The 16,816-nt window shown below is 25.7% G+C and overlaps 2 protein-coding genes across 5 annotated transcripts in view; both read right to left on the minus strand.

Annotated features, from left to right (window-relative positions):
• Positions 1-2,789: 2,789 nt before the first annotated feature.
• Positions 2,790-14,616, minus strand: LOC126902954 (uncharacterized). The gene is made up of 6 exons (XM_050680767.1): positions 14,187-14,616; positions 5,249-5,577; positions 4,489-4,695; positions 4,308-4,427; positions 3,946-4,243; positions 2,790-3,137 (listed from the first exon to the last, which is right to left on the minus strand). Exons 2-5 carry the CDS (start codon positions 5,336-5,338, stop codon positions 4,094-4,096), a joined length of 567 nt encoding a protein of 188 aa, XP_050536724.1. The 5' UTR covers positions 5,339-5,577; positions 14,187-14,616; the 3' UTR covers positions 2,790-3,137; positions 3,946-4,093.
• Positions 14,617-15,080: 464 nt separating this feature from the next.
• Positions 15,081-16,816, minus strand: part of LOC126902951 (uncharacterized) — a 19,784-nt gene continuing 18,048 nt past the window's right edge. Inside the window, exon 2 of one of the 4 annotated variants that reach the window (XM_050680761.1) lies at positions 15,081-15,682. In XM_050680761.1, the coding sequence (XP_050536718.1) occupies positions 15,387-15,682 (296 nt within the window). In that variant the 3' untranslated portion in view covers positions 15,081-15,386. The remainder of the gene's footprint in view (positions 15,683-16,816) is intronic. The other 3 variants (XM_050680760.1, XM_050680763.1, XM_050680762.1) reach the window with 3 other exon arrangements.

The following is a 16,816-nucleotide window of genomic DNA, read 5'->3' on the forward strand; positions in this document are numbered from 1 at the left end:
AAAAAAATGATTGTTTTTTCTCCTGAATATTATTATCGTTATAATTATTATAATTATTTTTTATAATACACTCAATTGAGTAAATCTTTTTAACTACTTTGTTTTGATTTAGTTCATTTAGTTAAAGTAAATTATTAAAATTAATTAAGTTCTAAATATTTCAATTGCAAATTTTTTTAAACACCAAAAGTTATTAGGATATGATTACTATTCTTTCTATTTCAGTTATCTATTACGATAAAAATGTAAAAAAATCGAATTTTTCTGACAAATGTACTGTAATTAGTAATTATAAAATTTCCAGATTGCATNTTTTCTGATAAATTTACAATAAATAGTAATTATAAAACTTTCTGACTACATATTGATCTTAACGATACAATTTTTTTAATTGTCATAAAATTTTCTATTTAATTATGTCAATGTCAAACTTACCAATTGAGCTAAAAGTTATGGTAAAATAAATTTTTTTTTTTTATTATAAACATTCAACTTTAAACGATTAAAAAAATAGGGTAAATATGTTATTTTCCTTATTTTTAATATATTAATAATCAAAATCAGTATTAATTTAAAACAATTTTTTTGATAAATGTACTGTAAATAGTAATTATAAAATTTCCTGTNTACTGTAATTAGTAATTATAAAATTTCCAGATTGCATATTAATCTTAAAAATTTCATTTTTTTCAATTTAATAATGTCAATTTCAAACTTGCAAGTTGAGTTAAAAGTTATGGTAATAAATTCATTTTTTTTTTAATAAAACTTTCACTTTAAAGGACAATCAGAAGTTGGTTCAAAATGATTACTTTTAACATATTAAAAATCGATAATAATTTGAAAATAATTAATTATAAAAATTATGTAATATATAATTAAACGAATTACTAATCTGTATATAATTAAGGAAATAGGGGTTGATGTTGGGTTGGGTTGGTTACATTTTTAACTTTATAATGCTATAACTCATTGAAAAATATATGAATCAACACAATTTTTTTATGAGAAATAATATTTTTTAATAATCCCTTTTTCATTCGACATACTTTATCTTAATCAGGGTATTAATAAGGAACTAGCAGATCATGTAGCTTTTGGAATAATCCACATATTTTTTAAAATTAAACACTATCTAAAGATTTGCATCGAATCGTCCCCCCAGTTTTTAGAAAATGAAACTACCGGACTCTTATTAAAATTATCTATTTGACCCTTATTTTTGTATTCTGAAAGTAAATTTTGAAATTTTTTATTTAACTTTTCTTTTTTTGTTTTAAATTTATGTTCAACTACTTGGTACATCTTCAGCTCGAAGATGTCCCACTGTGATTGATTTCTTCGATTTATTTTGCCAACCCTCACTAGACCTACTTTTTTCAACGATACGTCAAATGATTCATTTAAGTTTATGATATTTAAGTTAATGATTAGTTTAAGTTATTACTCTTAAAAATCAAAAAAATATTCCTTATTCAAATAAAAAGTAGCTTAACCACCTTTTTCCATACAAACAATTAAAATCATTAATTTTTAATATTCTTAAAGTATTTATTGTCGAATTAGATTTGATATGATAAAAGTATTCAACTACAAAAGTAAATAATTTTACCTTATAATTTATTAATTTTTTAACTCTATTTGTGTGTGCTACTATCAGTCTATAATATGCCAATTTTTTTTGTAATATGTTGCTATATAAATCATAAATTTAAAAAAAAAATGATTTTTAGTTTCACCTGAATTTAACGATGGATTTTTACAATATTAAATAAATTAAAGTAGACTATATAAGCTTTAATTTAAGATATATATAAAAGTGTCTTTCTTTTCGAAACATTTTCAAAAGTTAATTTTTGGTAAAAAAGTTACCATTTTGAAACCTATCCTGTGGGCTTGTAAAAAGACAAATGTTAACAAGAAAATATAAAATGAAAAGTGAATACCTAAGGTATCTATAAAAAAAAATTATATTGATTCGGTCATTTTCAAAAAAAGGTATGGCAATATTAAGTAAAAAAAATTGAAAAAATATCGAAAATTAGCGATTTTTAAATTTGTAATTTTTTGGGGGTTTCCCCCATTTACGGGGAACGAGGGAATTTTTTTCAATTTTTGAGGGTAATGTCTTCGACTAGATACGATTTGTGATCTTTTGACATATTTTTCATCAAAATCGGTTCGGTGATATCTGAGAAAAGTGGTAACAGACACAAAAAAAAAAAAAAAAAAACACATCATAGTAAAATTAATACCTTCTCAGCTTCGCATCAAAGCTAAAAGAAATCCAAATTATTTACATATTAACTAATAAAAAATGAACACATCAAACAAATTTTTATCTATAAAATAAAATTATTAATTCTTAATATATAAGTCTTAAGTTATGACAAAAATTGAAAAAAAAAATAAAATAAAAGGAATAGATTTTTGGTACAAATATAAATATTAGTTTTTTTTATTACATATAAAAAAAATTCAAATTGCACTTGGCAAGTATTACATATCAAGTATATATATATAAAATTTTCTATTTAATTTATTTATGGAAATAATGTTATCAAACAATTAAACATAAAAACTGTTACATATGATTAAGTTTTGGCAACTTAGGTAACAGTGCTTTCATAACAGCATCATAAAAATTTTATAAATTGCACTGGAATCCAATTTTAATATTTCAACATATTAAGTTAATTAGGTAAAAGAAAAAAATAGAAAGAAATTAATTGGTTAAACGTTAAAAAAATTAAATTTTAAAAAGCAAAAATTANAATTAATTGGTTAAACGTTAAAAAATTTAAATTTTAAAAAGCAAAAATTATTTTTTCATAGTAGAGGAATATAACAAAGCAACATAATGCTAATTAAACCCCAACCTCTTTAATGTATTTTTACTATCTAGTCGTGATGTTCCACCATCACCAGCCCATGTTTTAGACTTGGATCTAAATAATATAAGTTCTTTTTTATGTGCTGGATTTAACATAGCTGGGTAGTTAGATGGCTCACACAAGTGCCTATATTTAGTGAACAATTTACAATAACCCCCATTTAGCAAATACATTTCTGGATAGTCCAAATATGGATAGCACATACTATTATTCTCTCGATCAGCATTACGTAAATATCGTGATCTGAAAAATGTAAAAATATTTTTTAAATCTAAGTATATCATAGTTTCTTATGATATTAATGGAAACTATGACAGATGAAATTAAAAAAATTATAATACATACAATTATGGATATAATTAATTATTAATTTAAACCTATTAAAAATTATTTACAAGGGGTTTACGCTGCTATAATTCTGTTACAATATTTTTTAATTATTTAACAACTTTTCATTTGTAAAATAAAAATATAGTTGAATTATAATTTTTGTTATTAGAATTTGTAAAATTTTAAAGATTTTTTTAAACAGAAAAATACATTTAGTGTACCTTAATTTTTCCATAAGTACAAATGTTATTCAGATTAAATAGTTGTTGGAACTCATTATAAATTTAATATAGGAGCTTTTACTGTCATATAAGAAGAAAAATAATGACATTATTATAAATTATAATAATATTTTTTATAATACTTATATCAGTTAATAGATAAAATAGTAAATTCCCTAAAAATAAATTTTAATTTTTGGTATGACATTAGATAGGAATAAATATTTTGTGGCCAATGATTTAATTGATTTTTTTTTTTTATTAAATATTTATTCAACTGTTTATTATTAATTCTATCATAACTCTAATTTGAAAAAAGTAATGTTTACATTACTTGACCTTTTAACTAACAATATATTTTAAATAGAGTAACAGTTCAAATATTATCACTTTTAAAGCATTATTTATAATAAACATGATCGCTTATTAATTATATTTATTTATAATGAGTATTAAAAATGAATAAATAATTTAAAAAAGTAATCTTCTTTATTTTCTACCTTTTTCAAAAGCAGCTTTAATAGAAGCTTCACTAGTAGAAAGTGAACGTCAAAAAACTGGTTTTTCTTTTTTACAAAATCCATAATTAAATAAAGTACACTTTCCCTGAGATACAGGGGCAGTTAAAGGACTGTTTATGTAATCAAGTCATGGAGAATCAAATGACATAGAAAGACTTGTACTAGGTCTAGTTTTCTTTAATAATACATTAGTTTCAGGATTTGATTCTAAATCACGTGTCAACTTTCTTTTTCTCACAACTGCTTCACTATTTTTAATATCACCAAACAATAAATCCTATAAGTTATACATGTATTAAATCTATGATTATTGAAATAATAAATTGTTTTATAATAATTACAGTCTTGCGAGGAGTATCTGAAGAATATTTTGTAATTTTTCTTTTAACAATAATTGATGTCTGGCTAATAATATCTCCTTCTATTAATGTACTGAATCCAAGTAGAAGTGAATCTGGAGACTAGAAATAAAATAAAATTAGGAAAAAAACTGTTAACCTTTTTAAAAGGTAAAATAATTACCGATCTTGTTGGGGATACAGCATTGTCTAAGAATTCATCATCTGAAACAGCTGTATATGATGTATTGCTCTCAGATCGCATATCAGATAATGTTGACACTGATCTAGAATCATCTGAATGAGCAGTAAGAGAACCATTGTCCTGTGAATTAGGATCATAATCTTCAAGTTGATATCGTCGTCTTACACGGCGATTGTATTTTGCAAACTAAATACCATAAATTACAATATTTATTTTCATTAATATTGAATTTCTAGAAAATTATTAAATTTAATAGTAAATTTGATATCTAACATTGATCGTGCTTTTTAATTATAGCTATTTAACAATACATAATTAACAGTTTAGAGATGAATAAAAAATTTATTTAAATTTACTGTAATAAATAAACAGATTAAGGTTAATGATTTAATTTATGCTGGGATTAATTAATGTTAATATATTATTAATACAAACTTCACAGTTTAAAAATTCACAACAGTATGGAATCTTGCATGACATAATCATTGTATAAATAATATACAATATATAACTAATACAAATTTGTATAATTATATTATTTAAAATAACTTTTTAAGTTTTGTGTTTACATAAAATAATATATTTTTAAGGATTTAAAAAATTATTTCATGATTTAGTTTAAATAAATATTTGTTTATTTAAGGTATTAATAATAAAAATATCTATACAATTTAATTGTTATTGATATATTAGCCAAGATTAAATTAAAATAATTACATGCGTTTATTGTATATCTTACTGTAGGAATAGAACGAGATGCGGATAAAGCTTTAGACATCACTACAATCTTACATTTTGATGAATTTTCTTTTTCGATTATACTGTTCATAATTTGTATAACACATTTCAATGGGCTATCGTTTATATTTTTTGAGTTTCCCTTGATTAATCTATAAATAAAAAATTATTTGTCTTTCTCTAACTCCATCTATATCCTATTTCGTAAACCCCTCAAAATATGAGTCACCTGGAAGAATTTTCTATTTTCTGCGATTTAAAATTCGCGTTCTTCGACTGCAGTCTGTAGGACTGTTTGAATAATGATTTAGAGATGGCCTAGGTCTGGCTCTAATTTATAATGGTTGTATTACACAGGTAAGTGATTTTATTTCGTTTGATAAAATTAATTTTATTTTAGCTTCGATGCGAAGCTGAGAAGGTATTGGTTTTACTAAGATGTGTTTTTTTTTGTGTCTGTTACCACTTTTCTCAGCTCTCACCGAACCGATTTCTTTCAATGATACGTCCAAAGATCACAAATCGTATCTAGTCGAAGACATAACCCTCAAAAATTGAAAAAAATTTCCTCGTTATCGTAAATGGGGGAAACCTCCAAAAAATTACAAATTTAAAAATCGCTAATTTTTTCAATTTTTTTTACTTAAAACTGTCATAACTTTTTCAAAAATGAACAAATCAAAATAATTTTTTTTTATAGATGCTCGATATCTTTACCTATCATTTGCTATATTTTTTTATAAATCTAACTTTTTAGCTGCCTACAAGTGGGGATTCAAAATGACAACTTTTTAACAAAAAATTAACTTTTTCAACTTAAATTTTGAAAGTGTTCCGGAAATACTGACATTTTTATATATATCTTAAATTAAAGCTTATGAATATACTTTATTATGGAAAATAAAAATTTCAGGCTTTATTTTGTCTTCATTGTGAAAATGCTATTATTCTATGAAAATTCTCGATTTTATTTTTTACATTTTTAACTTTATAATGCTATAACTTATTGAGAAGTGTATGGATCAACATAATTTTTTTATGAGAAATAATATTTTTTAATAATCCCTTTTTTAACACGCTTATATTAGTTTCACATGTATGTATGTATGTATGTATGTATGTATGTATGTATGTATGTATGTATGTATGTATGTATGTATGTATGTATGTATGTATGTATGTATGTATGTATGTAACTCTCAAAACGCCACGCGTTATCGCATATTCCGTCGTCTAGACTAGATTGTCATAACGCATTCACCCCACCCTACGCCTCGCTCATTACACGCCGGCAATACTATTCCTGTATAAATTTATTTTTGGTTATCGTACCCGTACACGCGTACTTGTCATCAATATTATATATATATATATATATAAACAAATTTTTATTTTGACTGACCAATACCATCCGCGTGTCATACGTCTTACGTATATATTCCTACCGCCGTTTATACCTCAGGTATAACGTTAGTCCGACTCGCCCGCCCACAAAACACAGCTATACCTAGTGCATGATACGTTTACGTACTTAAGTCGCTTTACTTGTATATATATATATATATATTCTAATTACTATTAAAATTTATATATTCACACGTTTTATTCTAATTAAGAGTATATCTCTTTCATTCCGTATTCATTTCAAGTATTCATTCCGATTACGAGGGATGATTTCCCTATCGTCATTTTTCGTCACTACCTCCACGTTCCGGGAGTGAGTAATTTGCGCGCCTGCTGCTTTCCTTGGATGTAGTAGCAGTTTCTCAGACTCCCTCTCCGGAATCGAACCCTAATTTCCCGTTACCCGTTACAACCATGATATTGATAGTAACTACTATCATAACATAAAACTAAAAAATTAAAAATAAATATAGTTTAAAAAACCCAGCACAGGGGGGTCGCGGCACAGTGGTGACGTGGCATAGTTGGATCAAGTATAATGATATCTGACAGTTATTAAAATCACTATCAGAAAAAAACGCTTCGATGCAAATCTTTAAATACTGTTTAATTTTAAAAACTTGGTATATTATTCCAAAAGCTACATAATCTGCTAGTTCCTCATTAATATCCTGATTAAGATAAAGTATGTCGAAGGAAAAAGGGATTATTAAAAAATATTATTTCTCATTAAAAAATTATGTTGATTCATACACTTTTCAATAAGTTATATCATTATAAAGTTAAAAATGAAAAAAATAAAATCGAGAATTTTCACACAATAATAGCATTTTGTAGCTATTTTCACCGTGAAGACAAAATAAAGTCCGAATTTTTTTTTTTTTTTTGCATAATAAAGTAAATTACATTAGCTTTAATTTAAGATATATATAAAAGTGTCAGACTTTCCGGAACAATTTCAAAATTTAAGTTGAAAAAGTTGTCATTTTAAATCCCCCTCTGTGGGCAGGTAAAGAGTCAGACATAAAAAAAAAAAATATCAAATGAAAGGCAATGATATTATGTATCTATATAAAAAAAAATTATATTGATTGGGTTATTTTTAAAAAAGATATAGCAATTTTAAGTAAAAAAAATTAGAATATTTGCGATTTATAAATTTGTAATTTTTTGGAGGTTTCCCCCATTTACGATAGCGAGGAAATTTTTTTCAATTTTTGAGGGTAATGTCTTCGACTAGATACGATTTGTGATCTTTGGAAGTATCATTGAAAGAAATCGGTTCGGTGAGAGCTGAGAAAAAGTGGTAACAGACACAAAAAAAAAACACATCTTAGTAAAACCAATACCTTCTCAGCTTCGCATCGAAGCTAAAATATCCTTTTTTGATTAGTCAATACGCATACGTGTATACATAAAAATGAAAATTTGGCTTTTCGATTGATTATAAACGTCGGATTGGAATGATAACATGACGATGCAAGTAATATCGGCAGGACGACCGAAACCGGGTCGTGGTCCGGAAACACGGACGATAGAAAGTCGCACGGTTCAAAGCTCAATTTGCGCGTGTGACGGAAAACTCCAGCAGCCGTGTTGTCGCGAATTTTGCGTCGCGCGTAAAAAAATTGATGGGGCGTGGTTAGGCATTAGCGTTTTACGAAAAATGTAAAAACACGAAACAGTGTCTTAGGGTTCGGAAGTACGGCTAAATAAGTGAATAGCCCTATTCGATCGTGCCACAAAAATCGGCGGCGGGGTCTGATTGAACTCGGTTTAAATGCTGACGACTCTCGGAGATTATAAAGCGACGGAGTCCAAAGTCCAACCTGGGAGTGGCTAAAAATTACCGGGCTGAAAAATCTGTTAGCGTTATATTAAGTGCAACATATTTAGTGTATGCGGTCCAACGGCGCACACCTCGAAAAAGCCCAAGGGGCTAAAAAAAAAACGCAAGGGTCCGAAACGTAAGTACACTTATTAATTTATACTTTTATTAATCATGCATCCATATCGTATTGATGACGGATGATATTCGTTTTCGCAGTGTGCTGGAGGTGCAAGAGTGGTGGCCACATAAATCGGGAATGCCCGAGTAGTTAAACATAAAACTACGACTTATATCCATATGTTAAAAAAACTTTTTTTTTTTTTAGAACGTAAAACAGCACCAAAACTACACCAACGCCTATGGAATTGGAGCAACTGGCTCGCCGCAATGCGGAGGAGGTCGATCGATGAAGGTTGCTTCTGCAAAAGGCCACAACGGTCTCCTCCTCCACCGAGGACTGCGGAATGGGTCGCCAACCGGGGCAAGGTATGAAATACATACGTACAATAGAGGCAGAACTAATAATGATTGATTTTCCAAAAAATCAAATTATTTAAGAAAATAATATGGAATAAATTTTTCGTTCAAAACTAAGGAAATTTATTTATGGTAAACCGATAATAGCTAATGAAGTACGAGTACGCAAACAGGTATTATTAATTCTTAGTGCTATATTCTGCCTCTTGCATTTATTTATTTCATATTGTTACAATAGATGCATAACAATAAGCGTGTTTTTTAGTTTCAGAATCGAATTAAACAATTATTTAAATATTTATACATATATATTAATTATAAATATATTAATAAAAATAAACATAAAATTAAAAACGTGTTGTTGATTTATTTTCATGTTATTATAATATAATATATTAAATAATTACAGTGGTTAATTGTGTATCGAGGTAGTAAAATGTCAACTGAATAACATTATAATTAGTAAAAATATTTCACAAAAGATTATACAATAATCGTTTTTTAAAATAAGATAAATCAAAAACGGTTTGTCTTTAAATCATATGATAAAAGAACAGGTCGACATGTACAGCACACAATTTATTTGCAAGTTGAAATAAAAAAATTATATATAATACATTGAATACGCGAAAATAGCATCGTCAAAACTCATCAAAATTTAAAGTATCTAAAAAAAAAAAAAGTATAATCATTCGGTTATTTTTAAAAAAATTATAGCAATTTTAATTTAAAAAAATCCAGCACAGGGGGGTCNTTAATTAGTTTATAAAAAATCCAGCACAGGGGGGTCGCGGCACAATGGTGACGTGGCATAGTTGGATCAACTATAATGATATCTGACAGTGATTAAAATCACTATCAAAAATAAACGCTTCGATGCAAATCTTTAGATAGTGTATAATTTTAAAAATATTGGTGTTTTATTCCACAAGCTACTTGATCTGANAATTGGTGGACTATTCCAAAAGCTACATTATCTGCTAGTTCATTATTAATATCCTAATTAAGATAAAGTATGTCGAATGAAAAAGGGTTTATTATAAAATATTATTTCTCATAAAAAAATAATGTTGATCCATACACTTTTCATTATGTCATAGCATTATAAAATTAAAAATATAAATAATAAAATCGAGAATTTTCACACGAAAATAGCATTCGGTAGCCATTTTCGCCGTGAATAAAAGTCCAGAGGTCAAATTTTTTTTTTTCAAATTAAAGTATATTACATTAGCTTTAATTTAAGATATATATAAAAGTGTCAGACCTTCCGGAACATTTTCAAAAGTTAAGTTGAAAAAGTAAATTTTTTGTGAAAAAGTTGTCATTTTAAATCCCCCCCTGTGGGCAGGTTAAGTGTCAGATTTACAAAAAAAATATACCAAATGATAAGTAAAGACATCAAACATCTATATATAAAAGAATTATATTGATATGTTCATTTTTGAAAAAGTTAGGGCACTTTAAAGTAAAAAAAATTGAAAAAATTTCGAAAATTAGCGATTTTTAAATTTGTAATTTTTTTGGAGGTTTCCCCCATTTACGGGGAACGAGGGAAATTTTTTCAATTTTGAAGGGTAATGTCTTCGACTAGATACGATTTGTGATCTTTTGACGTATCGTTGAAAGAAATCGGTTCGGTGAGAGCTGAGAAAAAGTGGTAACAGACACAAAAAAAAAAACACATCATAGTAAAACCAATACCTTCTCAGCTTCGCATCGAAGCTAAAATAGAAAAAATGTCGAAAATTAGCAATTTTTAAATTTGTAATTTTTAGGGTGGTTTTCCCCATTTACGGGGATTGAGGGAAATTTTTTTAATTTTTGAGTATGTTTTCGACTAGATACGATTTGTGATCATTTGACGTATCGTTGAAAGAAAATAAATCTAATATAATAAAAAGTGATAAAAGCCAAAAAAAACACATCATAGTAAAATTCATACCTTCTCAGCTTCGCATCGAAGCTAAAAGGAAATTTTGAAAATAAAATTTAATTTTGGCCAGATTTTTATTAAAACACTGTGCGACCTTCAACAAAATTCAGCTTAATCATTTTTTTATATTCATAAATTTATTTCACAAAGTATCACTATCAGATTTATCATGGGGCCTATTTCGACTTCTCTCATACTCCTTAAACATAAGAAAAATATATAATATGCCTAACAAATTGTATGTTAAACTCGTAAGTATTTTCGTTATGGAAGAAAAATACCACTATCCTTCTACAAGACATGAGCATGTAAGGTTGTTTTGAGGATTATTCGACGTGTGCACACAAACAATTTTAAAAATTAGCGTATACCCTCGAAAAATAATACTGTTGAACTATTTTTATTGTGAGGTATACGCTTACAAATCAGAGTATACCATAAAATAATATGTATAAGTTCAATAAAGTCACAGTGATTTATTGTTTAAAGACTACATTTATGTGGATGGTAATGTGTATTAACCAAACAATGACAATTTTTTTTTAAATAATTTAAATGAACACACTTTTAAAATAGCGCTGATACGTTTTTTGCAAGATCAGTAATATATGTAATTGTACGGCGTAAGGTTTTAACTTGAGCATAAATAAATATGTACATTTTATTTGCTGCAATAGCTACAAAGAAACAAGACGAATAAATATATATTTAAAATTTTAATTTAGGAAGTACGTTATCAGTATATAATTTTTTTAACTTTGATCCAAAGCTGAGAAAATATTAATTTTATAATGATATAGTTTTTTTTTTTTTGTGTGTCTGTTACGACTTTTTCTCAGTTTATTTTTAATTTGAATCAATTCCATTTATACAAGGGGGATCAAAACTTAAAAATAAATATAGAAAGTAGAACATATTCAACTCAATTTTTGAAAATGTTTCGGAAATACTGAGACTTTTATATACACATTAAATTAAAGCTTATACAATATATTTTAATATGAAAAAAAAATGTCTGACTTTATTTTGTCTTCATAGTGAAAATAGCTACCGTATGCTATTTTTGTGTTTAAATTTTCGATTAGGAATTTTATTTTTTTTTTTAAATACCTTACAAAAGTATTTGAATTAGAAAAATATTTTCAACTTATTTGATTTTTATCTCATATAGATTCAATAGCTTCAATAAAGATTAAGGATCCCATCACTGTAGTCGACTCGCATGAGAACAAATTTCTTATTCATATTAAAATTATTTTATTATATTTTAGGTTTTAGCTTCGATGCAAAACTGAGAAGGTAATTTTTTGTGACTATCATTTATTTCCTCTGCTCTAACTTGACCTACTTTTTTCAACAATACGTCAAATGATTACAATTCATATCTAGTTGAAGTACTACCCTCAAAAATTGAAAAAAAATTCTAACTAGAAATTAGAAATTTACTTAGCCTATATTTTCCATATAGATAACAAAAATCATTCATTCTTAATGTTTTCAAAGTATTTATTGACTAATCAAGTTTGATATGATAGTTTTCAACTACAAAATTAAATCATTTTATTTTGTAATTTAATAATTTTTTTTACTCAATTTGTGTGTGCTATGGCCAATCTATAAACTTTTTTTTTTAATATTGAGCTTTTCTGATATATTTATTATAAATAGTAATTATAAAACTTCCTGACTGCATATTTATCTTAACATTACAATATTTTGAATTCTCATAAAATTTTCTATTTAATGATGTCAATTTCAAACTTGCTAATTGAGCTAAGAGTTCTAGTAATAAATAAATTTTTTTTTATTATAAACTTACACAAAAACCAACTTTAGAGGATTAAAAAAATAGGTTAAATAAGGAATAAAATAAGGAAAATGACATTCCTTATTTTTAACTTATTAAAAATCAAAGTCAGTATTATTTTAAAACAATTTTTTTTTATTCTTAATTATATCTTTATATGTAAATACTTATGTTTTAATAATATTATTAATATTAAAACTATGAAGTGATAGAAAAAGTCTAATTGCACATTTGAAAACATCGCAAAGATTTAGAAAAGTATATTTTTGTTTCTGATGAAAGTTCCTTGTAGTCTAATGTATAAAACTTATAATTTTGTTATAAAGAAAAAACATTTTTTTATTGAAAAGTAATTCATCAAGCCCTTTAAATTTTTATACGCATTAAAAGTTAAGAAATATACAACTACTTTATTATTTTTATAATATCTCCGTACACATTACAATATTAAATTATTGAATATCAATTTAATACTAAATTTAATTAATGTTATTAGTATTTATTCATACATTATATTTTTAAATCAAAAGATCACTAATCAGGATATAATTAAGGGGATAAAAGTTGTTGTTGTTTTTGAAATAATCTACCAATTTCTTAAAGTTAAACATGTATACAGATTTGCATCGAAGCAAATCTTATGATAGTGATTTTAATCATCTATACTTGTCCCAACTATGCCACTTCCATACTGTGCCGCGACCCTACTGTGCTACCGTTTTTTTTTTAATAACATTTTGATTGGTTTTTTTAGTTAAAGTAAATCATTAAAATTAATTATATTTTGAATGTTTCAATTGTAGAAAATTTTTAAACACGAAAAATTAAAAATAATTACTATAATTTCTATTTATGTGATTTATTACAATAAAAAGGAAAAAAAATATTGAGCATCCGATAAATTAATAGTAAATAGTAATAATACAATTTCCTCCTTGCATATTAATCTTAACAATACTTTTTTAAAATAAGGATAGAATACAATGTATTCCCATAAATTAGCGACCCATCATTTATTAGATTCATTTTTTCTACAATTATCTTTTAAAAAGATAATCTCTTATCTCAGAGATAAACAGTCTCTGATTACTTCAGTAATACAATAGCGTAATTTCAATGAAGAGTATTTAAGGCATCTAGGTACTGACCTTTTTTCAGGGGTTAGATGTAGGCAATTTTGCGATTTTTAATATTAAGCGGTGTCTTTGCGTGAGAAATAAATGATTATTAGTGGAAGTGTCCATAATTGGGAGTATTGTAGTTAGTTTCTTAATTGAGGTTTAAAAAAGGGAATTTATTAAAATATATTGCTGAATACATCAACAAGATAATTTTTTTATCTTTTGGTGTATTGCTGAACAATAACAGCCCAGTACAGATATGGATAGACACAAACAAAACTCATTTAATAATAAAACTAATACCTTCTCAGTTTTCTGTTGAAGCCAAGAAAGAGTATGAAAATTATTTTTATATACACGTACCACATATTTATTTTGACGCCACTTTTTTAATGTTAATACATAACCTCTATTCTTTTTTTTTTATATACAGCTGTATTGTTTTACGATTCACGATTTTTTTAGCGAAACTTAAGTATTGGTAAATGACAACATTTGTTTACTACTATGCAATAATAGCTTAGTCGGTCATTAAATAAAAGGAAATAATCGAATATCGTTTATACAAGTATAATATCAAGTGTGTAATTATTTTTAGGCTGTCGATATTTCCTTACGCAACTCTATTGGCAATAAATTAGCTATTGTGGATAACGCATATCGCGCACGAGCATGTCAGATATAACAAATACTGTTTAAAAACTATTAGTTAGAAGGTAAAAAACTACTCATTTTTGTTCCATCAGTACGCCAAAATTACTGATGCGATAAGAATTCTGAAACAGATCTGAATTCAGCATTATATCACTTAAATATCGGTCAGGCCACTATTTTAAAATTGTGATTTCTTTAACGCAAAAATTTATTTTGTACAAAATTAAATTTTCAAAAATGTATACTGTACTTATACTTAAAAAAAATTAACATTTAATATATAGCAACGTACAATTTTGTTAATCTTTTAATATATAAACTATATATAGTTAATATATATATTTTGTTTGTTTATAAAATAAAATAGATGATTTATTTATATTCATTACGTTAACGTATTAACTAATTACAAATACCCTGAAGTATAAACTATCGAGTTTTTAAATTATTATTATTCACTAGCGAAAACTAAGATATTGACTTTACTAATTTTATATACAATCTAATATTACCATATTTTAAGTAATAAATTATAAACTTGGTCGTGTCTTAAATATGATACGATTTTTTTTTTACAAGCAATAAATACTAGTTATATCAAATAAATTATTTTATTAAATGGGAAACATTAATTAAATAAAGACTAAACAATTTAACATATTATTGTGCATTTAATGAGATTTTTAAAAAGTAATTGTAGTTTATTTAACAATTAAAATATAAATATAAACAGATTAAAACAATAAACTAAACACAAATAACATAGACACATATAATAGTAATTAAAATAACACGCATAAATACTGTAATCCTGTTAAAGCAAAAAGAAAAGAAAATATTTATACTAAAAGATTAGTAAATTATCTATTAAGAAATCTAAATAATAAACAAAATTCACTCCGGTTCTTATTATATTATGCGCAATACGATAGAAGGACCGAACCTAACAAACCCTAGTTGATTAAAACTTTCAAATTCAGAGTCCGAAATCCAAAATTTATACCTCAAATTAATATAATCCAAAAACGAACCCCAATATTTATCCATTTGAGTCTCCTTCAAATACGAGTTATTTAAATCATTCCAACTCGGTATGGATGGTTTTCCTTTAACACAAAAATTTTTCTCCCCCATTATATCATCATTTATTTTTTCTTTAAGTTCCTTAAAAGGTCTAACTAAATCATTAACAGCGGAATCCACAGGTTTTTCACATTCAATAGTAGATACTAATGTATCGATATATGGTTTTATTATCTCTTCGTTTGTATTTATCCACAATGTTTTTAAAAGCCCAATAAGAAATGAATTATCTACTATTTTCATAGAAATCATGTAACATATTACACGTAACATGTATTCTATTTTGTGTGCCATATCTATTATAAACTCATGAAAAATTTCTAAGTAAACAAGTTTCTCGCCTCTTCTATCCAATGCTTTAAACTGAGTTGCCATATATTCAATATAAGTAGCTATATCAAGCAAATTATGAGCGTACTTACACATAATTATTGAACTTACATATTTATCCAACAATATTAGATCATTTGAATCCACGTCATCACATGAAACAGATTTTCCATCTTTAATTATTTTTATATTTTGTAATGACCTCCAACCCGGGTTCACCATTATTCCTAGTGCAAAGTGCGACACAATAGTTTGTAAAGTGATNCTTGCGATAATTTTAGTTTAGAAGAATTCTGTAAAGTGACTTGGCAAGTGGAAAATAATAATAAAATAACAACTTGAATCATAATTTAAGACTATGGTGAACAAAAAGTACTTTAAATAAGTAGAGTAAAAATAACTTTGAAAATTTAAAAACTTTATATGAATTAAAACTCCTATTTATTTTTAAATTACCTTCTTATTTTGAATACGTTTTTAACAAAGTCAATAAAATCGATCAAAAAATATATTTGTATCTATTTGTAGTTATTTTTTTTTTGTATAATTTTATTTTATTTACATATATGCTACTACTCAATTGTATTAATAAAATAGGTATTGATTAAAAATATATACAGGATGATTTTTTTATCATAACCCACTCAATTACTTGCATAATAATAATAATTTAAACATTTTTTTTCTTTATTATCTTTAGTTGCACATTATTCTTGAATTTTTAACTATGTAATACTTTTTAAGTTCATCCCTTATGCCTTGGAAGGGGGTCAACTTTGTTTTTTTAAATGGTAACACATATTTTTAATTTAATAAAATGTTTGAGTTTTTAATTTAATAGTAAATGGCATTTGAATTTTTAATATAACTTAATTCGTTTATTAGATATAATCATTTAAAGTTTCAAATTTTTGAATTAATATACA

The sequence above is a fragment of the Daktulosphaira vitifoliae genome, unplaced genomic scaffold (assembly GCF_025091365.1).
Source record: "Daktulosphaira vitifoliae isolate Bord-2020 unplaced genomic scaffold, ASM2509136v1 Scaffold_3, whole genome shotgun sequence".
In the NCBI taxonomy this organism is placed as follows: Eukaryota; Metazoa; Arthropoda; class Insecta; order Hemiptera; family Phylloxeridae; genus Daktulosphaira; species Daktulosphaira vitifoliae.

Excerpts from the sequence above, each read along its gene's own strand:
- LOC126902954 (XM_050680767.1), bottom strand. The coding sequence starts at position 5,338 with ATGAACAGTATAATCGAAAAAGAAAATTCATCAAAATGTAAGATTGTA. Across the intron at positions 4,696-5,248 it reads CATCTCGTTCTATTCCTACA|TTTGCAAAATACAATCGCCG; the intron begins GTAAGATATACA and ends TATGGTATTTAG. Across the intron at positions 4,428-4,488 it reads CTGTATCCCCAACAAGATCG|TCTCCAGATTCACTTCTACT; the intron begins GTAATTATTTTA and ends TTTTATTTCTAG.